At 41.9% G+C, this 26,478-nt stretch overlaps 1 protein-coding gene and 1 pseudogene across 2 annotated transcripts in view; one reads left to right on the top strand and one right to left on the bottom strand.

Annotated features, from left to right (window-relative positions):
- Positions 1-26,478, top strand: part of POMT2 (protein O-mannosyltransferase 2) — a 36,993-nt gene that overhangs the window by 1,956 nt on the left and 8,559 nt on the right. For both annotated transcript variants that reach the window (XM_036238576.1, XM_016156597.2), the window contains exons 2-13: positions 5,838-5,922; positions 10,127-10,231; positions 12,094-12,202; positions 13,946-14,054; positions 15,645-15,804; positions 17,115-17,221; positions 17,915-17,997; positions 19,732-19,841; positions 20,607-20,673; positions 23,218-23,287; positions 25,028-25,106; positions 26,255-26,406. In XM_036238576.1, the coding sequence (XP_036094469.1) occupies positions 5,838-5,922; positions 10,127-10,231; positions 12,094-12,202; positions 13,946-14,054; positions 15,645-15,804; positions 17,115-17,221; positions 17,915-17,997; positions 19,732-19,841; positions 20,607-20,673; positions 23,218-23,287; positions 25,028-25,106; positions 26,255-26,406 (1,236 nt within the window). The remainder of the gene's footprint in view (positions 1-5,837; positions 5,923-10,126; positions 10,232-12,093; positions 12,203-13,945; positions 14,055-15,644; positions 15,805-17,114; positions 17,222-17,914; positions 17,998-19,731; positions 19,842-20,606; positions 20,674-23,217; positions 23,288-25,027; positions 25,107-26,254; positions 26,407-26,478) is intronic.
- LOC118601396 lies at positions 11,251-11,369 on the bottom strand (annotated as a pseudogene).

Here is a 26,478-nt window from a genome sequence, read left to right as displayed (position 1 = left end):
ACCAGTAGACTTTACTTCATATAGCTGGGATGTAGTCTAAGACGAATCTATTAATCATTCTGATCTCTGCAGAGGTGTTTAGACTGACCTCTAATCTTTCGTGTCCCTGCCAATAATCACAGTGGGTTTCCTCCCTCATTAAAAAAAAAAAAAAAGCAACTCCCATGCCCAATGGAAAGACATTTTGTGGCCCATTCTTCCCTACATCCTAGTATATTACCCAAAGGGGTGCATGTCACTTCAGGATTTTTTGTTAAATTTTATTTGAATGACCATCAAATTTGATATAGATCCCAAGCCACATGGATAGTAGGTGTTACTGAGTAGTTGCAGCTTCTGTTACTATACAAGGCATAACCTAAGGCTCCTAGGTTGTCAGGAGAAGCATATACATTTGTATCAGTCAGATTAATAGAAGGTTGTGTAGGTCTGTGTGTTTGCACACATGTGAAGAGGTTTGTGTTTGGGAGTTGATGTTGATGTCATCAGGCATATCAGAATAATTCAAAACTGGCCATGTCTAAGTGAGTTTTTCTGATTTCATAGCATGCTGACAAACTCAGGAGGAGGTCAAATTGCCAGCTACAGCTGCCACTTGATTTAGGTGTACCATATGAGTTTTTTGCCAGGCTTTGGTTCTGGACCTAGGGAACAAAGAAAGCAATAATCATTTCCCTTCTCTTTCCATCTCCAGGGGTCTAAGATGTTAGCTACCCAGGTGCCAGGATTGTTTCTATCCTTCCACTGCCATATAATCAATGTCCCACTTTAGCATCTATAACTTCACCTTTCTCCAGCTGTCTATCCCCTACTAATATCTAGACCTTTTTGCCAAGGACATTGATAGAAAATTGACAGAGACCATTGTGTCTCCCACCTTGGCCCATATGAACTGCTTTTAGGAGACTTGAAAAGCAGTGTACTCAGCCAAGTAGTCATTATCTTTATGCTTTAGGACCATGTCACTCCAAGAAAATCCAGGTGACTGAACTAGAATTAAATTTAAATCCTATAAATAAATGTCCCCAGTAACTCCTCTAACTGGGCTGGAATTATGTTAGAGGAAAGAAAGATAAATCATGCCCATGAATGGTCAGTAAAGAATCTCAAATTTTCAAAATAGATTTGTATAACCCTTTATGTCTTTTATCCTGATCATAACCTAGTTGGTGGCCAGGAGGAGATGAGCCCTTTCTGGTTATGGCTCCATGAGATGACTAAACTGCTTTCCTAAGGTGTGCGAACTCAGAGAGAAGTAGAGTCAGATCGTTTTGAGAAGACTGTTCAGTGCTTGACAATATCAGATGCCTGTGGATGGTAGGGAGTGTGGAATGTCATCAGAGATCTTGACTATTGGTTCATTATTGGGTAGCCATTGCAAACAAAGTGCACCATTGTCAGATTGTAGATGATTTGGAAAGCTAAAAATGTGATACAATTTAGTTTCCAGGTCCACAGTTGTGTACCTATGGTCAGATGATTGAACTGAAACAACCTCAATGCCGTAAAAAAGTATCAGCAGCATTGAGGCACCAGTGATAGCTGGAGGGGGGAACAAAGTCCTAATACAGTCAGAGTTCCCTTGGAGCAGGCAGGGCCAATGCCCCATGCAATGTGTCTTCCTTTACTGCAAGGCAAACAGGCCAATTTTTGCCAGGAGTCATAAGCCACCATAATGCAGTGATGGCTTCTGCTTCAGAAACATGTAGTCCTTTTATGATGGTAGATGTGTTTCCATGCCTGGTGCACTGATGAACCCTTGTGGCAATGGCAGCAGTTTGGATGGTGCATCCTGGATAGGCAGCTTGATTCCAGATGTTCTTATCAGAGTGCCGACCCCTACTATGGACATCTATGTGAGTGATCCAGATTGTCCATCAGTAGGCAGCCATTTTTTCCCTAAGCTTCCATGAGGGTTTTTTAAAATCTCTCAGTCTATAGTCTTCCAAGTGGCACACCAAATGTCTAGGCTAATGGCAAAAGCTGAGAGTAGATAAAAATATAACTTGTTTGTTATTTAGGAGTATTGTCTAAGGCAAGGGTGAATACTATTGTGCAGGTCAGCCCTTTCTGCAGTTGGCCCAGAGTTGTCACTGGGGCCAGATGAGTGCTGCTGCCCAGAGGACACTATCAGCTTTTAGTTTAGCCTAACCATCAGTGAGCTGGCACAGGCACTGAGAAGAACCTCTGAATCAAGGGCTCTGCTGAGCCAGTGGCTTTGCTTTAAGTAGTTGAGTAGAAGATTTTCCTAAAGGGGTAGCTGCCACCTCTTCATTATAAAATCAAGATGCCGCTAGGGCCAGGGAGGCTGTGCTCTTGAATATACTATTTCTATTTGAAGAACAAGCCTTGTTGAGCCCTTCCCTTGTTAACTGTAGATTCCAAGTCGAGCCACCCCTAAGTGGCAGGGGTCCTAAGTCCATTATGGTCAGGCACTCAATTTCAATAAGAGCTTAGTATGGTCAATAGTGCCCCTTTAAAAAAGTATTACTTGGTGCTTCAGTCCAGCAAGTGGCGCTGTTATCCTGGAGCATGGCCTCTCCTGACACTCTAGCAGCCATTACATCTTTAAAGCTGTGATTTCCCTTTCTCTTCTTGGGATTTGTATTATTTCTCTTGAACCACTGAGGAGGGGACAGGATATTAACTCTCAACCTGCAGCAGTCCCTGAGTTGGATAATCCTCTTTAACGTTTATGTGACCAATACCAGTTATACATTCAGCACTGGAAGCCATAATATTTGTAAAGGGTCCTACCCACAAGGTCACTTAACCTTCACTTCTTCACTGGGAACTTGACTCAAACCTTATCAGTTGAATTTGGGCATTTTTTCCCCCTCGAACTAATCAGCTACATCGGTGGCTACCGTGACATCCACCCAGAGATCATGCTATTCCCCAGTCAGGAGTGTAGGGAGTGCTGGATGCAGGAGTTGGAGGATGGTTTTTTCTCTTTTAGCTCCTTGATAGGCTTGGTACCACTTCCTCCAGGGTACTACCCTGTGTCTGGTAACTCCTGGGCTTAGGGACCCTTTTCTTTCAGTCCCTGTACACCTTGCTATGGCTCTTCTTGCAGTCCTCAGTACCTTTGGTATCCCTTGCACCAAGTAAATCCTCCCTCCATGAGATTGAATCAGGGGGAGATATAGGTCCCTGATTTCAATAGAGTACTGTGTTTGCATCTTTCTCTTCCCTGGAGTTTCCAGACATACTAGGATGGGCATGTATGGCCTCAGTCTCCTCTTTGGGGACAACGAGACCTTGGCCCTCCCTTTAATCATGGTACTCAGTAAAGCAGCTGATGTTGTGGAAGAGGGGGAGGGATCATCATACACAGAGGGAGAGAGTGATTCTGAGCCTCTAAGCAAGGCACATTTACTTTGGGCTTGAGTACACAGCTCACCCAAAGATCTTTCAATGGTTTTATTTTATCCAAAGTTCTATAGCAAGGTCCTCACTGCTGGCACCATTTCTGTAAGCTTTAGAGACCTCTCGATTCAATAGCCATATCCACATTGCCTTTTAGCTGGGGCTCCTAGGCTTGCTGCCCCATTGTCATGGTTACATCTCTTCCTCCTTTCACTCAGAAGACAGTAAGGAGTAACCAAGGCAGCACTTAGATGGTTTGTTTCAATCCTGCCTCTTTCCACTTAGCCTCGATAACAGGTAGGACAATGGGGGACTTTTACTACCTTTCTTGCCCACTACTTGGGCAAGAGTATTCAGTACCAGATGCTGGGCCGTCTTCTCATATTTTCTAACCTATCCTGTAGGGGTCCTTGTCCTTCTCTTAGAGAAAGCTATATTTCAGCATCCTATACTTGTCACCAAAAATGTCAGGATCTGGGATTTTATTTTACCCTACAAGCTAATAAATTAGCCTGTCACCATTTTATAGGTGCTGGCAGAAGACAAAGTCCTGGGTCAGAGACAAAGGACTTTATTTCTCATGGCATAGCAAGCAGGATCAGCTTGTTAGCATCTGTTCCCCTTACCCCACAAATCTCATGAGATGCCGTAGGTCTGGGTGAATGCTCACAGCTGAGGAATATTGAGGTTGGGGAATTCACTATAATATAATAAGCAGCAAACAAGACTGCTCTCTATTATAGAGGGAGACACTCTTTCTTCAAGGTTGCTTGCTTAAACATAACCCTGAGAAATGGCCCAAGTAAACAGTGGTCAGGACCTTGCATTTTTGGCATACTCTACAAGGTCTGTAGGAGCAAGGAAGAGCTAAGGACTCTCTTACCCAGCACAATAATACAATGAAATCTAAGAAGAAATGTGGACATTACTATAGCAGATCCTTGATTAATGTAGTTTCTTTCAATGTAGTTTTGCTGTAACACTGAGATGCTGTAGGAACTTAACTCTTGTTTATATCAATTATCCTATGGCAAAAGAGATTTTGTTATATATTGGTTCACTTAAAGTCATAGAATCTATTGACAACATTAAATGAAGATGTACAGTTTTACCTGGAAATTTATTGAAATAAAAATCTTATATCCCTTTGTCAGTATGTTTCCAAACAGACTTCAAAATTAACCACAAATGTTGGTTCAGTTTAAATAATGCTCAGCGTGTATGGGACTTTGTAGTCTACAGAGTTCATTCACATGTGTCATCTGAATTGAGCCCTAATAACTCCCTGCGATGGCCATGGCAGGCACTATTATTGTCTTCGTTGTGTAGAAGAGAAAAGAGATCTGGAGGTGAGAGATTTTGCTCGGTCATGCTGTTAGTAAGTGCTAGACCTGGGACTGGATCTCTCTTTGGCAAATCTATTTTGTCACACTGCTTGGAAGTTATTTCTCTCTTTGACATCATCACGCTCCTCTCCTTACTTCATGTCAAACAGAAGTAGATACAGAAGTAGATTTATTTTTCTGCCTATCTGTGGACCCACTGAGTTAAAAAAAGATAAAGAACCCTACATTTTTGGGAAAAGCATGTTTTGCCCATTATGTTGTAGGTCAGTAATAGTATGGAAGCTGACCTGGGGATTGGATAGTCACTAGAAAGCAACCATTCTTCTGAGCTGCAGGGGAGAGACTGACAAACGGGAAATGACCAGGCTCTGCTGGATAACTGGGCTGACGCCATAAAGCCCTCACATAGCATGTAAAAGTTTTATGTGGTTGTATTGAACAAGACTGCATTGTGTTTTAAAGTAATGTATTAGAATCATACACAAAATAGTTTGTGTAATGAGAATAGGTTTTAGTTAGGATCTTAATTTAGTAAGAAAGCCCTGAACTTTTATATAATGGTTAGTTTCATTATTAATAAGATCAGTAAGTTCATAGCCAGCAGGTTAATTATCATAGATTGTTGAACAAAATCAGACCTCTGTGACAACCATCGTTTAAAAGCTCTCTGACCAGTAGCTCACATTGTAGTTTATGAGGACAGTAAAGTAGTTTCTAATAGCAAATGTGGTCTCAGAGAAGTTAATTTAACAGCCTTGGAACAAAACTTTTACTACAAACCTTTCTATATTATAGGAGAACTTTTTGCTCTTTTAAAATAAATAGAAACTCAAGATACAGAATAAGTATAGTATAATTTAAATTTATGATAACTGGTTGGTAAATATTTGCTAAGCTTTGTTGTATATTTAAATGAAGATTAATGACCAGCTTGATGTCTTGCTTCCTTAAATCTCTTGTTGTGAAAAGCTTTTGTTTTTAAAAAAAAATCCAAATTTCTCATTAATTGCTTGAAACTCATAGCCTTTGCTTTTAACTGTAATTTTAACCATGCTTTATTAAGGCTATTTGGATTGTATGATAATTTAAAAATTCTCATTTCTTTTTTTGTTTTCCCTTTAGTTGGGATGAGACTCACTTTGGAAAAATGGGCAGTTACTACATCAATCGCACCTTTTTCTTTGATGTGCATCCACCTCTGGGAAAGGTGAGCAGAACTCTTTCCTAAGGGTTGGAGCCAAGTGTCGATTTTGCATTTAATTCCAGGACTTATAGCAAGAATTCCCTGACATTCCAAGACGAGTTGCTTTTATGGAAAATCTTTGGTATTTTTAGAGGTATTTCTGGGCTCAGAAATGAAGAAAGAGTCCATCAACCGATGGATGGATAAACAAGGTGTTATATCTGTACAACAGAATATTATTCAGCCAGAAAAGGAAAGAAGTAATGATATATGTTACAACATGGATAAATCTCATAAACTTAGGCTAAGTGAAAGAAGCAAAACATAGAAGGCCACATAGCAAATGATTCTGTTTATGTGAAATGTCTGAAGTTGGCAAATCCATAGAGACAGAAGAAAGATTAGTAGTTGCTGGGGGCTTGGGGGAGGGAGGATTGGGGAGTGACTGCAAATGGGTATGGAGTTTGTTTTGGGGGTGATAAAATATTCTGGTTTTAGGTAGTGGTAATGGTTGTACAATTTTGTGAATAAACTAAAAATCACTGAATTATATACTTTAAAATGGTGAATTTTATGGTATATGACTTTTATCTTAATTTAAAAAAGAGGAAAAAGAAATGGAGAGAAGGAATATATTGCATAAAGCAGAAATAGCTTAGGGGAGTTCGTGTCCAAAGGGAGTGAAACTCCTTTCCCCGTCCCCATTCCTAGCACATACATTGTTTAGCCTGTTCCTTTCACCTGTTTTGCAAAGAGAAATTCACCAATAAGAATTCATTTTACTCTTTTGAAAACAGACACCTTCTTAGAGGTATTTGAATTAGCCCAGGCATTCACTCAGTCCTTTCTTCCTAACTGGAGGCTGAGATCTTCAGCACCAGGGGAGCAGGAATTTGCCTGTTATAAATTGGATGAGTGGTCTTGGAGGATGGAGTTCTTGGGGATGAAAGCAGGGGGTGAGGGAAGGCAGGGGTGGTGATCTGTGACAGATAGGCTTAGGGAAGCATGAGAGCATGTGGTAAGGGTCAGGGAGAAGGCCCCTGCAGGTGGAGAGGTGAGAAGGAGGTGGGATAGGTGGCCTATTTCAAAATTAGCTCTGAGCCTAGAGTAGAAAAATACCTCATCCTGTCTCCTTTATGAGATAACAACAATAAAAATAAGAGCAGTTGAACACTTAGTCTATTCTAGTCACTTTAGATGCATTATCTTATGTAATCCTCAGAACAACCCCATGAAGTAGGTACTGTTATATCTTCATTTTACAGATGAGGCAACTGGGACTCAGAGAGGATAAGTAGTTTGCCATGGGAAGCAAAGCTAGTAAGTGACAGAGTCAGGATTCAAACTTGCTTAGAGTCTGCTCTCTTAACGATTACACCACACTGCCTCATGAACTTGTCTTACCTCAGTACACGGACTATATCGTTTACTGCCATAGAAGTAAGCAACAGAATGTGTTGAATATTTGCATTGGGCTAGCCTGGGAACCAGACCTGTAGCAAGGAGATTTTTCATAGGACATCCAGCCTAGTCTTTTAGCTGGAGACTGCCTATCCATTTTTAGAGTCCCCTAGTGCTCAGCACAGTGAAGGCATGTGGAAAACACTGGCTGTTTTCCTCACATCTGGCCCCTGCGTGAAGGGAGAATGTGAAGCTTCTTTCTAAGGCTGCCTCTAGGGAATGCAGTTCATTGCTCCTCTAATTTATCTCCTGGTTGAAAGAGAGCGATGAGCAAATTAGAAACTTGTGAGAGAGGGCAAAATGACTTTCACAGATTCTGAGCCAAATCAGTCAAAGAATCAAAAAGCCCCTTGAAGTGGTGAGTAGGAAGTTTTCTCCTACAGTATTGAGGCCTATACCTGCAACTTTACATAGGCCTCCAGCCCTGGGCACCCAGGGGCTCCAGTCAAATAGATACTTATAAAAGAAATAAAAATGCCTGCACATAGTAAAAAATTTGGTCAGCACAGAAGGAAATAAAAGGTCAAAAGTTACTTTCCCTACATTTCTATTCTTCAGAGGTAACTGTGGTCACCTTTGTTAAGTTTCTTACATATATTCTCGGAAACTTTTTATACAAATATAAGTGTATGTATTTATATACATATATTAGTATACATGAATAACACGTTATGCAAATGGTCAGACTAAAATCATTCAGCAATTTGTATTTTAAACATGATGTATCTTAACTTCTTTCCACAATTGCACATAAAAATGTACTCCATTCTTTTGAATGACTGTGTATTATTTCATTATGCAGATGTGCCATAAATTATTTTATCCCTTTTTAGTTGGTGGGCATTTATGTTATTTCTAGTTTTTAGCTGTAACAAAAGGTACTGCATGAACATTCTGATACATTTATCTTTCCATAGTCATATAGGTGTATCTAAAAGCTTCTCACCAGGCAAGCTAAAGATCTAATGGGTATTTAAATTTGTGTTAGATATTCCTAAGTTTTCTTGAAAAAATTTCATAATAATAGATAGTCCCACCAACAGTGCATGAGGATGTTTTCTTCCTCTATACCATTGCCAGCACTGGCATGATTATACTCGTAAAACTTTGCCCATTTGAGAGTAAAAAATGGTACATCAGTATTTTCATTTACATGTCTTTACGAGTTACGTTGAACATTTTAAAAATGTTTATTAGCCATTTGAATTTTGTTTTCTATGAATTTGCCCATTTTTCTAGTACGTTCTTTATCTTATTGGTTCGAATTAATGTTTAGGTAGGAAATTAGCTCAGGGCTACTTTTAACCTTAAGAGAACTGAGAAGGAATGGAATTTTGAGTTCCTGTTAAGTTCTTGGCATAAAGTCAGATATTTTACCTACAGCATCACCTCTTATCCTCACAATGCCCTGCAAGGAAGGTTTTGTTATCTGTGGTTCAGAGACAATAATTATTGTCCACCTATCAGAGAGCTAGCATGTAGGGCGCTGAGCTCCATACCATCTGTCTGTCCATTTCTTCACTTCACTGGACCAGCCAAGCAGTCTAGGAATTTAGACCAGCATCAAGCAGGTTTGTCCTCTGAGATCCCAGGTAGAGATGTGCATCCATTTTGATTGTTAACTGTCAATTTTAGTTCATCTGGGTATTTGGATGGTTCTATCTTTCTAATACCTTCTATTACCTTATATTAAATTAATTAAATTAACTTCTGGACCCAGGAATTCCTCCTTTTTGAAAAAAAAAAAAACAAGGCTTTATAATCATTTATTGCTGAACGTTGGCTTCTATACATGGAACTATAGAGAGTGACTATTTAGAGCTACTTAGAGAAAAAAAAAAGCGAGCTGTTTAGTGGTCCACGTCCAAGCCCCCACAAGCAGTGTTACTGGGAAGGGCTTTCCCTGGACACAGCCAGTGTATTCTGCCACTCCACACAGCCATTATAATGGGAACACAGTAAGGCTGGGCAGCCTGGGGCTGTTACAGATGCTTGGTATTTGCTGACAGTTTTTGTTTGCTGCTTTTGATTGCTTATGTGGAAAAGAGAATTTTACACTGTTGATAGCCAAGGAAAGATAGATATGAAGAAGCTGATCTCCTCGAATGCTTTGACTCTTTGTCTTAGTTTATAATTGATTTGTTCTGTTTTGGGATGTGTCAAGGTTGCTTCCCTTTGGAATACTGGAAAAAGGAGAAACCAGTCTCTAGCCTTTTGGCATTTTTTTCCATTGGGACGTTTCTCTTGCCCTCAGGGGATATGCAACTGTCTTTTCCATTTTTTTTTTTCCCTTCTCTCTATTCCTGGTGTGTAGCAACTTGGCTACTTTTCTCCCTTCTCATTCGGACTTGGAACCTCATTTTCCTTTCAGTTGGCCCATTGCCCAGGAATCAACCCCTGCCCATGGCCTCCTCCATAAGCTGTCATGTTTTATTTCACAGCAAATGAAAGAAAACTGAATAAGAGAGCCCATCACTGGTCCTGCCCTTCAAGTTGCTGTATTTTTTTCTTTCTCAGTGTTCAATCTACACTGTTCCCAAGAACTTGGCCTTAAACACAAGAGGTGATTTATTTCAAGCAATGTGCTCTATAGAGAAGAGATTCTTTGAACTGCAACAGCTGCAGGAGAGAATGTCTCATTGGCAACTCCAATGGACAGTTGTCAAGGGAAGCCAAAGCCTGGATGCAGCTGGATGGAAGTTCAGGGGATGAAGGAATCTTTCTCAAAGGTCTCTCATCTTCTTCTTTGTTCTGTTTCTCTCCTCAGATGCTGATAGGTCTTGCTGGCTACCTGAGTGGATATGATGGTACTTTTATGTTCCAGAGGCCTGGGGACAAATATGAGCAACACAACTACATGGGAATGAGAAGAGTAAGGCTTCCTGACCTGATATAGCCTCACTGAATCCTGGAGCCACACTCAGTCTGAAACATTCCAGTGGAAGCCCTGGTGTGGTGGCAGGTCTACAAAGATAAATGGACTTTAGGGGGGAGATGATTAGACCCACACCTTACAGTAGAGATTCAGAACTGTGATGGGTAAGAAGAGAAGGAGAAGTCACAGATAATAAGGAGATTGTATGGATTAGAGCAAGCCCATTCTTTCTCCTGTTATCCTGCCCATGTGAGGCATCAGATTGCAGGTTGCAGAGCTGCCTGGGACCTAGGCAGCCAGGAGTCTCCTGTAGCCCTGACACTGGCCTCAGCACATTGTCAAACTACATATTCTTCCTCTCTCTAGCCACAACTGCTGGAGTATTGTCTATCTCTGAGGGCCTTTTCCTATGGTTCAGCACCCCACACCTGTGTCACCAGGTTCTTGCTTTCCCATGAAGATTTCAGGCACACACAAAGAGTTTTCTAGTCTTCAAAGGGAGGCCATGTGTTTGACCAGTCCCTCTGTGCCTTGAGTCTCAGCACCAGCCTTGATGGAGCATAGCAGGGCCTGAACACCAACTCTGGTGATCCCATACCTGTAGCTCAATAAAACCTGAATAAACTGACCCCCAATGTGAAGCTCTCAGAGCAGGTTACACTTTCAAACCCCTTTCCGTGAGGAGATCAAAGTACTTTAGATTAATGCTAAGTGCTTATTTGGGGCTAATCTTTGGATGGTTTACATGGTCGTACACCATATTAAACAAAGAGTGTCCCATACCCTCAGGTTTGTATTCTTAAGTGATTCTGTGTCTTCCTAATGACTTTTGAACACCACATAGCATGACTGACTCACTGTGAACTTGCTGTGGAAATTGAGAAAGCCAAATATAACAGCCTTGTTTTCTTTCACACTGGGGCACATTGCTTTCTGTTGACAAAAAGTGACAACCCAATGTGAGAATTTCTATTCCCTTGGGCTTATCTATTTACTTTTTTTTTTTTTTTTTTTTACGCGTACAGCACCTGGTCTTGCTAGGTGGTCTCCCATTCAAGTATTAACCAGGCCCAACCCTGCTTAGCTTCCGAGATCAGACAAGATCGAGCATGTTCAGGGTGGCATGGCCGTAGACTATATCTATTTACTTTTGATGGACAGGGTAGGGAGGTAGAAAGAAGGCTGGTGGTTAAAACAAAACAAAACCCTCCTGATATTGAAGTGTTAATCTCTTTTCCAAAGTCAAAATGCAACCTATAGATTAAAGAGTGATTCCTGGCATGATTGAAGAAAAGGGCCAAGGGAGAAATAATAGAAATAGCATTAGAATTCTCTGGAATATTAAAACACCTTCGTAGAGGTCTTTCATAACTTGTTCCCACAGTTTTGTAATAGAAGCTGTTTATCAAGTACTTCTTGTGTGTTAATGAACTGTAGGTCATTTAATCTTCAGAATAAACCCTATAAGGTAGGAACCCTTATTCACATTACACGGATGGGGAGGCCGAGATACAGAGATGTGACTTTCTCAGGGTCACAGCAGTGATGGGGACAGTCCAACTCCAGCATCCCCTACTTGAAACCAGTATGTTGTCCTACTCAGACCTTCCTGGCCGAACTTTGCTGATTTTTTATCAGTGCAAAAGTTGGTGCTCAGTGGGAACACAAATGTTTCTTGATTTGATGCTTCACTGTTATATTACCCCTTTCTCATTTATACATATTCCATGTGATTTTAGGTTACCAAGTCATGCCTTCATTAGGGCCCTCCATCTTAAATATTTGTTGGTACCAAGTCAGGTAGGTTCCTGAGGCTTAGCTTAGCTGATTATTTGACTGTTTCTCTTTTTCTCCCATAGTTCTGTGCGTCCCTTGGGTCCTTGCTGATCCCCTTTGCCTACCTCATTGTGCTGGAGCTATCCAAGTCCCTCCCGGCAGCACTGCTCACCGCTGCCCTCCTCACCTTTGGTAAGTTGTGTTATGCCATGTTTATTGGGAAATTGACTGCCACACTGTGAGTATAGCTGGAAGTCATCACATTCAAAGGTCCTGTCTATAGGATCAGTTCTCAAGTAACTTTAGGATTGGGTAAATGTATCACAAATCTCATTTTATTCACATTATATACGTAATACTTAAAAATATAAATACCTTATGTAGCAAACCTTTATTAGAGGGGAGAGTTGCCATGGGTAATAACCAAGGAATAGATTATCTTCAAATTATCCACATTTGAGTTTGGATTGGATAATAAGATAAATTTGTGTGTACGTGTTTGAAGGAGAGTTTCAATTTTAATTCTGCTTCTCTTAGGTTATTATCAGGATTAGTTTACTTTCCTTAAATTAATTTTAACTGAATACCAGGGCAGATGCCTTAGAAGTAGCTGGGTAGCAGGGGTATAGCAAAAGGAAAACTTAAATATTTTCTGTGGCTAATCCTTACATGGATAAATGAGAGTTGATCTGTCAAAATTAATCCTATTGCAAGCCTTGTTCTGAAAGTGAATTTATGACTTCTTAGAGCTTAACATGTAAAGAAATCCAGACCAATTTAGGTGGGTATTTTATGGATGATTCTGGCTTTGTTTTGATAGGGATGTTGCAAGATTATAGGGCCTTTCTGTAAAAGACTAGTGGCTTTTTCCTTGTGTCTTTTAAATTTCCATTTTACTTATTTATTCAGTCATTCATTTTTTATTCAGCAACTATTTTTTAAAGCATCTACTCTGTGATAAGTACTTTTCTTGTCCTCAGGATATGCTGATGAGAGACACTGTTGTCTTAGAGCTTACTCACTAATGGGGCAGACAATAACCCAGTAAATTAATAAGTCTGTAATGTAATATCCTAAGCAATAAGTACAATGTAGAAAATAGAGTAAAATAAAGAATAGAGTAATAGGGGGTCATTCTGATTTAGGTAGGGTGGTCATTGAAGAGCTCCATGAGGAGGCAGCCTTGACCAGACACCTGAGGAAGCAAAGGGTTATGTCATGCAGAGATCTGAGGGAAGAGTATTCTTTCTGGTAGAGGGAACATCATGTGCAGTGGTCTTGGTACAAGGCAGTACGTGGATTCAGGGAATAGCAAGGAGGCCAATGTGGCTAGAGTAGAGGGAGTGAGGCAGAGGATGTTGAGAGAGGAGGTTGGATAGGTAGGGAGACCATGTTGGCTTTGGCAGCGTCAAGAGGAGTTTTTTAGTCTGAGTGAGATGGGATGACATTGGAGGGTTTAAACAGGGGCAGGATGTAATAAAATTTTCTTTAAAAATGCCACTTTGGCACCTGCAAGGAGAATCAACTTCCAACAGAGATTTCATATAAAATGGTAAGACTCCGTCCTAGGGGTAGGTCATTTGTGGCTACATAGCAGGGTGACAGAACTCCCTTTTTGATGGCAGAAATGACCAAGAGCCCATGTCTCAGGACTGCTCTATTTGAATGAATGACATGCTCCTTTCTTGGGGTCAGGTGCTGGAAACAGTGTGAGATACTGTTTCATACTGTCAGGCTTTGGTGTACCCCAAAGCTGTGGCCTTCTACCTCCCTGATGACTCAGTGATGACTCAGTGGCCCAGCTAGTCTTGAATGCACAAATGCTTATGTGCAAATTAAGTGCCAGGGGAACTGTTTCTTATTGCTGGGGTGTTTGGTTCTCAGGGGGGCCCATCTATGATTCTACTTTTTGACCACTGAGCTCATGTTTTTCAGACACAGGATGCCTCACTCTGTCCCAGTATATCCTCCTTGACCCCATCTTGATGTTCTTCATCATGGCTGCCATGCTGAGCATGGTCAAGTACAACTCCTGTGCTGACAGGTCAGAAACACCATCTTTGGTGGGCAGGGGAGGGGGTTATAAGCTGTAGCAGCTCCAGAATTTCTATAATGGTCAGGGACAGGGTGGATACCTAGAAGACTTGCCTTGAAGCTGAGTTTAAGGCAAGCTGACTTTTTTTTTTTTTTTAATTAACTTAGATTGCCCATTTAGATCATAAAAATAGATTTTAAAAAGTTTTCTGTAGATACCTTTGCTTTACATAAGACCCAGAAAATGTCTTTTTCAAGAGTATTATCATTTTTACAGTGGGGATGGATTTAATAAGGGGTTCGTGGATATTATGGAGGGAGTCCTAATGCTTTCCCCCACTCACCATCTTATAAGTTATGTCTTGACACTGATGCTGGTTAGGAGATCCTAGGACAACTTTTATCTTTCACATTCCTTATGCTAGAGGGGAGGGTATGAGCATAGATACTGCTTTGGAACTATTTGTCTCCCTGCCCTCAGTAGTTTACCTAGTCCTGACCTAATGATGGGAATAATGTACATAAAGTTTGGTTTGAATGTCCATAGCAGTCAAGAGAATCCCTGCAGGCCCTGGTCAGTTCAAAAGCTATTCTAGAGAGCCCAGTTCCCCTAGAACAGTCTTTTCCAGATCATCCTCTACCTATGAGAGAATAGTTCATTCTTTCTATTTAAACCAAAAGAGCTGGCTCCGCCTTGGCTTTTCAGAAGTAACTTGGTTTCACCATGGCATGGCAAAGCCTATTAACTTGTGTTACACTGATAAAGCCTGATCCAGTGACTACCAGTTCTCTCTGGCTTTGGGTCATCATCTACTTCTACCACATCCACTTCCACCTGCTATTTCTTGAATGCATGCCATGTGCCAGGTACTGTGCTAGGAGCTGGAGATACAGAGGTACGTAGCTCTTGGCTGTTAAGGAGCATTCACTCTGGTGGGGAAGGCAGCCAGACAATCAGAAAATTGCAGCACAGTTTACTAAGTTCTATAAGAGTAACGAACCTTGGACCCAACTGCCAGTGTTGGAATCATGCCTCACCGCTTGCTAGCTATATTACTTAACTTCTCTGTACTTTGATTACCTCATGTGTTAAAAGAGGATAATGATAGGATCTACCTCATGGGATTGTAGTGAAAGTTAAACAGTTAATATGTTTAGAATACTTGGAACAGTGCCTGACACACAGTAAGCACTCAATAAATGCTGGCTTTTCCAAGGTCCAAGAGTGACACAAAAAAGAGGGCTGACTGAATCCAGCAGGCTTCTCTTGATTTTCCTTTGACTTCCATGTGCTTGATCACTGCTGCAGAATAAACCTCTCATTTGCTTTACTTCTGTACTCAGCCAGGAAAGCTGTGGCCCCTCTAGCCTAAAAAGATCCTACTCATTCTCATACTGTGCTTCCTGCAGTTCCAGGGGTTTCACAGATCACATCCTCCTTGGAGCCACCGTGGTCCCCTGCAGTTAGGAGCCCTCAAACAGAGGGCACAGCACAGCCTTTCAGCGTCAGAGAACCTTTGCCCTGTCCTGCTGTCTGTCGCTCTTGCTTTTGAGTTTGGTTCCAGCTGCCAAACTGAACTCTGTGTTTGTTGGTTTTCAGGCCCTTCTCTGCCCCCTGGTGGTTCTGGCTCAGCCTGACTGGCATTAATCTGGCTGGTGCTTTAGGGGTCAAGTTTGTTGGCCTCTTTATCATCCTGCAAGTGGGGTGGAACACCATTTCAGACCTTTGGCACCTGTTTGGAGACCTCAGTCTTTCATTGGTGAGAACCTAAGTGCTTGTAGAAATGACTTTACTCCCCAGTATTGCTCAGCAGAGCCAGCAGCAGCCTTTCTCCACCTCTGCTGTAGGTGGCCGAGTGGCTGTGTTCTGGGCCCCAGGTGGGCTGGATCCAGCTGCCCGCTGTAGGCAACATAACAGCAGGGAGTGGGCCACGCCTGAGAGGCTGGAGAGCTATAAAGGGAGAGGATGGACTCACATCCTTGAAACTCTTTTGGAATTTGTTTCTGTAACGTTTAAATACTCTACAAACTATCCAGCCAGGGGATTCTGTATAGCTGTGCTCATGCCAAATATATAGCAGACACTGACTGCCTGGGACCTTAGGTAAAATGGCTTTCTGAACTCACGGTTTTCTTTTCCTGACCCAGGCTCTCCAGATTTGGAGAGTAGGAAGAGCCTTTAGGGTTTATTACAGTATTAGTTATTAAGGGCTGATTCTGTGTCAGGCATTATGTAAAATGCTTTACCTTCATTATCTCATTTTCTTTTCATAACAGTCCTATGCAGTAGGTAGTTATAACTCTCTCTTTATAAATGAGGAAATCGAGACCTAGAGAGGTAGTAACGTTCATACAGGTAGTAAGAGGCCGATCTTGGGTTCAAACTTAGGGAAAACTGGCTGCAGGGCTTATATTACTGTAATGCTTCTCCATTACTTCTGTAGCAAGTGCCAACAAGTACATTTATTTATTCGGAACATATAGACTGACTGTCCACTAAATGTCAGACACAGAATATGAAGATGAATAAAGCCCTCTGGAGACAATGGAGAGAGAGAAGTAAATAAGCAAGCAAGCGCAGTCCAGCCAGTAAGTGCTGAGAGAGCACAGACATGAACACAGTCTCAGATGATCTAGGAAGGCTTCTGAGAGGAAGCGGAGGCCTGAAGTTAAAATAAGGAGCTGTTACCCATGTGATGGGTGGGCCTGGCACACTACAGGAAACATGGGGAAAGTGCAAAGACTCTGACTGGGGTGTAGAGGGGACTGATGAGTGGCGATGCTGATAGTATCGATAGCGCCTTGTCAGTGCATGAACAGTCTGGGGTCCTGGGCGGAGGCCTGGACAGCTAGCAGAGGGCTGGCCCATGTTCATTTCCCTCATTGTTTCGGTGATGGAGTGTTACGGAAAGGCTTAGGGTTTCCACATATACTTTTTGGCCACTAGTTTTTCAATTTTTTTTATGATTATGACTTATACATAAAAACTTATATAATATAATGCACATATAAGGCATAAGGAATAACAAAGCCCCCTATGCCCAGCACCCCACACTGGCTCTGTTTGCAGGTGACTATGGGAAAACACCTGACTGCTCGCATCCTGTGCCTCATAGTGCTGCCGCTGGCTCTCTACACAGCCACTTATGCTGTTCACTTCATGGTGCTGAATAAAAGGTACAGCAGAGCCTTCTCAGCCCCTCGCTCTGGTCTTCCTCATTCCTCCAGGCCCAGGGTTGAGTGGTGCGATTTCCTCAGTCTGTAGGTGGGATGATAGGAGGGGGACCCAGGAGGGTTTTCCTGTTTGTTTCCTATGTCCTGTCTTTTGGATATCCACAGGGCTCAGAAAGGCCAGCACCCTAGCCTGAAGGAGGAGGAGAATTTCCTAGTAGCCAAACTGCCCCTTATCCCTAAGCAAAGTCCCTTGTGCTTAAGAAGGGATGGGCCACCATAAGGGTGTTCAGTTGGAACGAGGACAATAATAACAGTAACAGCAATAGCAGCTCCTATTTAACAATTAGCTACTAAGTGTTAGGAACTATGTTCAGTGTTTTGCATATATTATCTCATTTAATCATAATCACTTTTGAGTTCTTTCGATTTTTCTTTTTTAATCCCCAATTTATAAATGAGAAACTGAGGCTAAACACTGTTAGGTATCTTCCGAAGGCCACCTAGCTAGTAAGTGGCTGAGTTGGGATTTGAACTCCAATTTCTCGTACTCCATCACCCATGTGTGTCTCGTGATATCACACTGCCTCTCTGGTTGTACTTCTTTTAAAATAATCGAGAAGGGCTCTTTCTTGGGCTCCTGGGAAATGACGATTTCATTCCATTACTTGGCCTTCTTCTGTTCCACCTTTCCCACAGTGGTCCTGGCGATGGCTTCTTCAGTTCTGCCTTCCAGGCCCGGCTTGCAGGAAACAACCTCCACAACGCTTCCATCCCTGAACGTGAGTGTCTCCTGGCCTTTATGAAGGTAGAAGGGCAAAAGAGTTTCCTGGGAGTTGAATTAAAAAGACGAATATGATAGCCTGAGTTAATTTAGCTTATAGATGGCAAAGCGGGAGAAAGTTTCAGTTATTTCTAGTATGAATATTCAAGAGTGTGAGTTGGAACACAGGAAGTACAGAGGTAGCCGTCTTGAGTGGAAGGCTCTTTGACCCTAAAGAGTAACTTCTCCATTGGGGCTGTGGGGGCACCCAAGCCAGCTCTGTGGAAAGGCCAACTAGAGAGAATCTCGTGGAAGAATAAGGGTCCCCCAGGACAACTGATTAGTTTCCACCGCAGTATTATACAACTCACATCTATTTACTTATTCACAGATAGTAGGAGTTGAGCAAGTGTTAGCCACATTGGAGGCTGTAGATGGATGCTCTCTAGAGTAAAGAGTCTGGTGTAGAGGATCTCTACTTCATATGACTGTATGTGTTAAGTATATAAAGAAGAACACAGAACTATGGGGAACAAAGGGTGTGAGAGATCGCTTCTGGGGGTTGGAGGGTATCAGAGGTACATAGAGTGAGTTGCCTTGCAGTTAGGCCCTGGAAGAATGGGTAGATTTCAACAGATGGAGAGGGAGGAGAGGACATATCAGACAGAAAAGACAGAATGATCAAGGCCGAGGACAGCAAAAGGCACAGGTCATAGGCAGAAAAGTGCTGGAAGGTAAGGTTGAAAAAAGAGGTTGGGTCTAGATTATGAGGGTTTGAAACGTCTGGATGAGGTGTTTGATTTCATTAAACAAGCAGTGGAGACCCAGTGGAGGTGTTTGGGCAAGGAGGAGGCCAGGAAGGCTGTGCTATAGGGAAGTGACTCTGGTGGCAAAGTAAAGGATGGCAATGGAGAGGGTGGGATTAGAGGAGGGAGATATCCAATGGACAGCTATCTAGCTCAGCTGTGATCTCTTCCATCAAGCCGTCCTCTTACTCTTTGGGTGAGAGTTCATCCTACCTTGCTCTGGCTCCCACCATGTTGCTGGAGTACTTGCCCGTTGTCTTGTGCTCATCAGTGCATGAAGCTGTGTTTTCCAGACTGGGCTCACTAGTGCTGCAGCCAGCCTCCTTCACTTTGGATCCACTGTGTAATTGGTACAGTCTGTTGACCAACTGAATGAACAGAGGAAGACATGAGTAGGCCATCCCTGGTGCAATGAGACCTATTTTTTTTTAATTCAGAGTAAAAAAAAAAAAAAAACACCAAAATACCTTTGAACAGTTACGTTATATGGGATGAGATTTGAGACACACAAAGGAATAGTGAAAAGTCCATCTTAACCATCTATCATAACATTATATTTTGGAGCACATTCCAGGTGAAGACATAAAATGCTTCTTCGTTCCATTGAATGTGTGTCCAGACCTTGGCTGAAGGTCAAGTTTGTTCTAATCTTTTGCTGTTTCAAATGGTTGTAATAATAACATCGTTAATACTGAGCTTCTGAAGGCCTTAGGAGGAAGGGAACTGGGGAGCAGGGCACAAGTTAGACCCTGTACTGAACTCCCTCTTGAGTTGACCAATATGAGTGAGAAGGCAACTGTGCATCCTGCCTGTTTTAGGCAGTCCTGGGCCCAGTGGAGTTTGTAAGCGGGTTTGGTGAGCCCTGTGGCTTGGGAGGCCCCTCCCAGACATGGGCAGCCTCTCACACTGTGCCCGCTCACACCCTCCACTGCCTGCCTTCCTCCTAGACCTGGCCTACGGCTCTGTGATCACCGTGAAGAACCTGCGGATGGCCATCGGCTATCTCCACTCCCACAGGCACCTCTACCCCGAGGGCATTGGCGCCCGCCAGCAGCAGGTCAGTGAGCCTTTTGTGCGCTTGTGTTGCAGCAACACTAAACTGTTTGCTGGGGCCGAACCTGCTATTCTCTTTCTCGCCTGAACAGTTTCCCCTGCTTGAAATGTTCTTCCTCCTCCTGCACCCTTTCCCTCTTTCCTCTGGCTAACCCTTGCTTCTTTAGGCTTCAGTTTAGGTGTTCCCCTCTGACCACCATGGGCCCACCTCTGCTTGGTACTGGATTAAGTGCCTCTGGAATGAGAGGCTTTCTTGACACCTTTTGCAAGATGGTGTAGTAACCCTTTTCACACTAAATTGTGAGCACGTCCTTCTTTCTGTCTCTTCGTTCCTTAATTTTTAGCTTTTGGCAGGCTCTAGTGCCTAGCACAGAATAGATGAGAAGTGAAGTTTAGTGGTTATAAACACAAATCCGGGAACCAGACTAAGTTATTTGGGTTTGAATCCTGCTTCCACTAAAGTATGACTTTGAACAAAAAGTTCCCTAACCTTTCTGTGTTTCAGTATCTTCATCTTTAAATTGGGGAAAAGCAATAGTACCTCTCTCCATCATAGACTCTTGTGGGAAAAGTCCTCTAAATGCAGAAGGAAGGACAGAATCTCACTTACCATTGCTATTTCTGAGTCCTGCTGGGAAACTTGGCCCCTCAGTTTGGTGGTTGGGGTTTCTAAAAAAGGTTAAGCAATGCTGGCTTACTATTGATTGTCCTGTGGCCAACTGTACTGATAGTCACGGTATTCTCACCCCCAACCCCCCATCAATGCCAGGTTACCACCTATTTGCACAAGGACTACAACAACCTGTGGATTATCAAGAAACATAACACAAACTCAGGTAATGTGGTTGGAAACCAATATTTCTTATGCCATTACTCTCTCTGAGCTCCCCTTAACATTTCTCATTCCTCCAAAAGAATAGTTCTGAGACGAGGTTTCCCAAACATTCTTTGACAATGTCTTTACTGTCTCAAATAAATAATTGTGTACCTACTGTGTTCCAAGTGCTGTTGTCAGCCTATGGGATTATCAGTGAGCAAGACAGATAAGATCTTGCTCTTAGAGCTGTCATTTTGAAGCCAGAGAGCAGGGCCAAGACTCAGACTTAATCCAGAAGAGGTTACCAGGGCATGCCACCAGGGGCTGGTGAATAGCCCCAGCTCGGGTACATGGTGGCTGCTCTCATTTCTAACTTAGAGCACACCAAGCACTGCAGACCCAGCATATAGCGCAGCTCAAGTTGTCTTGATATAATAGAGTGCTGCTGCTGCTCACTGGTCGTCCCTGGACTGGGCCAGTTAGTTGGAGATTTGAGGGCCTGCCAGTCCTGTGGCTGGACCTGTCTCAGCTGGTGTCTGGTGCCTAACTCAGTGCCTGCTGATCTGCCTCTGCCTGGCCTGGGCAGAGTTGCTCTGAAGCACACCTCTTGGGCTCTTAATGCTTTACAACATGGGCTATATCTGGATCTTCTTTTTTTTTGGTCAGACAGCTAGCTACCTGCAGGCTGTGCCTTCTGCTGCAACTGCGAAGGGAACAGAGGGTATCTCCCACTCACCTTCTGAGCCCCTGCAGATTGTCCTATGCCACAGGTATTCTTTATGCTCCTCGGCAAGTACCACCTGGCTCAGCTTGTCTCGAGTCAGCTGCTTCTGAGCCTTTATGGGGATGTGGCAGATGCTCATCTGAATTTACCTTCTTTCTTATTTTCCCTTCCTTTTCTTCTTGCTGTGGTTTCTTACTAGAAATGTGGCATGCGCAACCACTCACTGTCTTCGCATCCTACTCCTCAGTAATGTAAATTACGGTAGTCTTAAGCAGAGTCTGTTTCTATACCTTTTTAATACTAGTATTGGTTGTGTTTAGATTCAACAGGCCAAACTGAGGTGGTTTATCACAGGAAAGTGTTATGAGGGGAGACCAGCTTTACTTCAAAAGTCATGTGGGCACGGGCCAAATCTTTAAACATCCCTAGTCTGTTGTTCTGTTGTGCTTCTAGGTTAAAATAGTTGCATTTCACCCAAGCAACTACGGATTTGTGTGAAGGCAGATAGCTGTAAGCACTATGGGAAGCGGGAACTGTGTGGAGTATGGTCTTTGAGTCCTTGATAACTATGAACACCCTCCCCGCCAAATTTATATGAAATAAAACTTCCCTCCCCATTGACTTTTTTGTCATCTTGCTGATTAATCTTTTAAAAAGACCTTAAAAGCCCACGTAGGAATGGGCATCTGTGGTCGAGTGCTCTGATTTTTTTGATAGCTGGTGATTTGTGCTTGCAGATTTGTCTTCCTGAACTTGATTGTTAGTATCTCACTGTTTGGGGTGGAAATTTGCAAGGATCTTTCTGTGTTGCTGTGATTAATGCAGATTCCAATTCCATTATCATCACATTTCTAGATCCTGATTGGCCTTGACTTCTAGATGATACAGAAGTACAGTTGACTCTTGAACAACGTGGAGGTTAGGGGTGCTGACCCCTTGCACAGTTGAAAATCCACATAAAACTTTTGACTCCTCAAAAACTTAACTACTAATAATAGCCTACTGTTGACCAGAAGCCTTACTGATAATGTCAATTAATATATATTTTGTATATTATATGTATAATATACTGAATTCTTATAATAAAGTAAGCTAGAGAAAAGAAAATGTTACTAAGAAAACCATAAAGAAGAGAAAGTACATTTCCAGTATTTAGAAAAAAAATCCACACATAAGCAGACCGGTGCAGTTCAAACCCCTGTTATTCAAGAGTCAACGGTGGTCCCTTTCTTGCATCATTTCATCATTTTCTTTGCCTTACACTTAGCAAGTGTATTGCCAGTGGCAAAATTTGCAGGGTTTAACATTTGATTTTGAGAAGAGCTGGGCAAACGGTAATTTACATGGGATTAATTTATGGAACTATTTTTACTACTAAAAGGAAACTCTTATTACTATGTGGCTTCTCATCTTAAAAATCTTCCAGCGGGGGCTTCAGTGCCTGTCAGATTAAGGCTGCATTTCTCAGCTTGGCATCCACAGTCTCGCCCCACTTTTCACACAGTCATCTGTTCCCACTCTCCTTCCCACCCAGCCACCTTAACAATATGAAACCGTTTTGTCATTTATCAGATGAGTGTTGTTGTTTCCTACCTCTGTGCCTTTCCCCGACTCATTCATCTGAAAAAATTCTCCCCCTCTTTTAAGAGACTTTTCAGGCATTGTTTTTAGGACTTAGTCCTCTGAGACAGGGGCCCTTTCTCTCTGGTCTCACAGCACTCTGTTGGTACCTCTGGCACATACCACATTGTACTATAACTCTTTACCAGTAGGCACTCAATCAGTACTTGTCTAATGAGTGAATGATTTCAGATATCAGTATGTGTTTCCTCTTGGCAGATCCCCTAGACCCTTCATTCCCAGTGGAGTTTGTAAGACATGGAGACATCATTCGACTAGAACATAAAGAGTAAGTAAATTTGCTGTTTGAGATAAACGAGTGGTATGGGCACCCAAATTAGGGTGCCCTTTTTAAGCTAGAGATAAACAAGTCAGATTCAGATGAGGCTCTAGTAAATGGAACAAGACTGCTGTCCTAGGATGGGCATAGAACTATTTTAGGAAGGTTGATGAAATAAGCAGGCCAGCCTTTGCCTGCCTATTTTGGCTTTGGGGAGCTTTGAACTTTAAGGTACCTTTCAGCTTCCCTTTTCCTAGAGGAAAAAAGAAAAAATTTGAGTTGCCCAAAGTTGCTTCTAAAATGGCTGCCTTTAGAAAGATGTAGGAGTCTGTTTTCGAAAATACAGCAAGCTAGTTTATTTAGCCAATGTTCTCACTGCAAACGACTAATAATACAGAAACTGGAATATAAATATAAAACTTGAATCATATAAAACCAACTTAAAAGTATTGTAGAGCTGACAAGATAGTAAGGAGTTACCAGGGCAAAATCTAAGTGAAAGAGATAATCTAGAGAAATAAGGGGACATTGCAGCCACTTCTGCCTTGATCCCACAAGGCAGTTTTGATCTTCAGTTTTGAATGCCTCTTGAGAGAGGGAGTTTTAAAGTCATAGCTCTAGACTCACTCAAAGTGTTAAATTTATTAAGTGATCCTTCCCCCAAATTTGGAGCTGCAGAAGGCTAAGGGTAAGGGTAAATCTGCCCTATCCACGTATGCATGGGAAAAGTTACTTAGGTACAAGTAGAGTGTGCTTGGGAGCGTTCAGGCATCAGGGGGTGGGGGCACCATCTCTGGTTCCTGAGAAGTTGGAACTACTAGTTGATCCTCATATGGATTTGCAGCCCAAATTCATTTCACCTGGATGGTGTCAAAATCTTCAAACCATAAATTTAAATGAACGTGATCCTAGACTAGTAATGTCTCCTAGCTGCCTGGCTAAAAGCAAATGTAGATCTTCTTTTGGGAAAGACATTGTCATCTAATAAACAGTTTTTCAGTGACAGTGAATAGTACATAGTAAAAAAAATAACTGAACACACAAGGAAATAGGACACCACGTGCAAGAATGAATAGGAACAGAGACAGCAGAAGCAGCCATCAAAAGTTTCGTGTACTAGAATTATGAGATACAGACTTTTTTTTAATGGTTACTCAAATTTTTAATTTTATCATTAAATCACATTTTATTAATAAATTAAACTTTTGATTATTAAGTTTTATTTTCTAAAATTTCCAAAATTTTTATAAAACATTTATTTTTTATTATGGATAAAAATGAGAACTATTATAAAAAGCACAATGTAAATAAAAGCCAAATTAAACCCTCACTTTCCCCAGAGATCCTCACTTTATAAAACTGATGATGGGAATGGAGCGAATGGGAGAGAGAAGGTTTACCTATTTCAGGCATGTGTACATTACAGACTTAAATTCTCTTCTTCCCGCACCTGCACACAAAGTTCTTCAGAACCACCAGACTCATTAAGTCATTACCGCCCGCCCCCCACCTGTAGTTAGCCTGTTTTGGGGCATGTAGTCCAATACTCCTGCCATTTGTCCCTCCTGGTTTGGGCAATTCTCTGGATATTATTAGTAAATAGGCAAGAAGTTTCTGATATGTTGGATTTAATAATCAGATTCTAATTTTTCTTATTCTAACAGATGACTCTGAGTATCCTTGGTAAAAGGAGAAACATTGTGATGTCTTTTCTTCAAAATAATGGCACTTCTTTCTTTTAACTTCTAGGACTTCTCGAAACTTGCACAGTCACTATCATGAGGCCCCCCTGACCCGGAAGCACTATCAGGTCACTGGCTATGGCATAGTAAGTGAGCAACTGGAATGTGAGCAGGATGTAAAAAATTGTGGCACCTGGCTCAGGGCCATGTGGCGGAACACATCCTCCACAGAATCTTGGCATGTTCCTAAGGATTGGAGACTGCACAGGGATGCTCTTAGCATTTGGGAGCTTTTTGGCTAGGCTTGCTGTGGGAAAAGCAGTCTATGAAATCTGTTTGTCTCTGTCTCTCTCCTCTCATAATAACCTTGCAATTTTTATGTTCTGACAATAAATGTCAAATTTGAAAACTAGTTGGTCCCTTTTAAAATCACATTGGACATAGAAGCCACAGACCCACAATATGACCCCAGATGAATATATAAGTTTATCTTTTCCAGATCCCAAATTCTCATTGTCCTTATTCTTAAAGATTACTTTCCTATTCTTCAGAGGGATGTTAACCACTTTGCTTTTGGATTTTTACTACCTTGAAGTGATAACGATTAATAGAGGAAGCTCGATGGATACTTATGGCTTAGGGAATAATTTGAAAACAAAACAACTGGTAGGCAATTAGACTTATGACTATTATCTACATTCTCTGCCAGTGAAGATTCAAGATTCCTTAAGGTGGACTTCCCAAATTTTTTATTTGCTCATCCAACTGGTGCTAGAGCCAAGACTCTGAACTTCATCCATTTCTTGTGGGCCTCTCATTAGGAGAATTAGACACAATGGTCTTAATTTCCAAATTTCGAAAGTATACTATCCAGGCCAGACCTTTCTGGCTTAGATAAGTAGGTGTCCAGATGGCCAAGGAAATGGATGCAAATGATCCAAATCTATTTCTGTTGTCTCAGGGTGATTCTCGAGTTCGGGTTAAGGGCAAAAACGTCTGTTTAGATAGAATTTAAACTCTAGTCCTGTGAAGTGAAGGATTGGACTTCAGATTCCAGGAGTTACACTACTTTTTTTGTTTGTTTGTAATAGTGAGTGCTGGGGCAGTACCCATCACTTGGGATAGTTCCATGGTGCTCTTGTTCCCTTTCCTGCCTCAGTCATTGAAGCTGATTTAGTCTCTGGCCTTTGTAACATGATGGCATCTAAAAGGGTGGCTCACTCCTTTTTCTGACATGTCTTCTCTAGTCATCTTACTTTCTTTGTATTTTTTTTTTTCTTGATTTATGTGGCAGAATGGGACAGGGGACTCAAATGATTTCTGGCGGATTGAGGTTGTTAATAGAAAATTTGGAAACAGGATCAAAGTGCTGAGAAGTCGAATTCGCTTCATTCATCTGGTCACAGGTTGTGTCCTGGGCTCCTCGGGAAAGATTCTGCCCAAGTGGTGAGTCTCTGGGTTTTGCTTTTTTTTTTCTTCTCTTTCACACTACAAAGACTATACCAGAAGCTTCCATTT

Source organism: Rousettus aegyptiacus, unplaced genomic scaffold, assembly GCF_014176215.1.
Source record: "Rousettus aegyptiacus isolate mRouAeg1 unplaced genomic scaffold, mRouAeg1.p scaffold_m13_p_3, whole genome shotgun sequence".
Classification (NCBI taxonomy): domain Eukaryota; kingdom Metazoa; phylum Chordata; class Mammalia; order Chiroptera; family Pteropodidae; genus Rousettus; species Rousettus aegyptiacus.
This window is presented reverse-complemented; position numbering and strand designations above follow the sequence as displayed.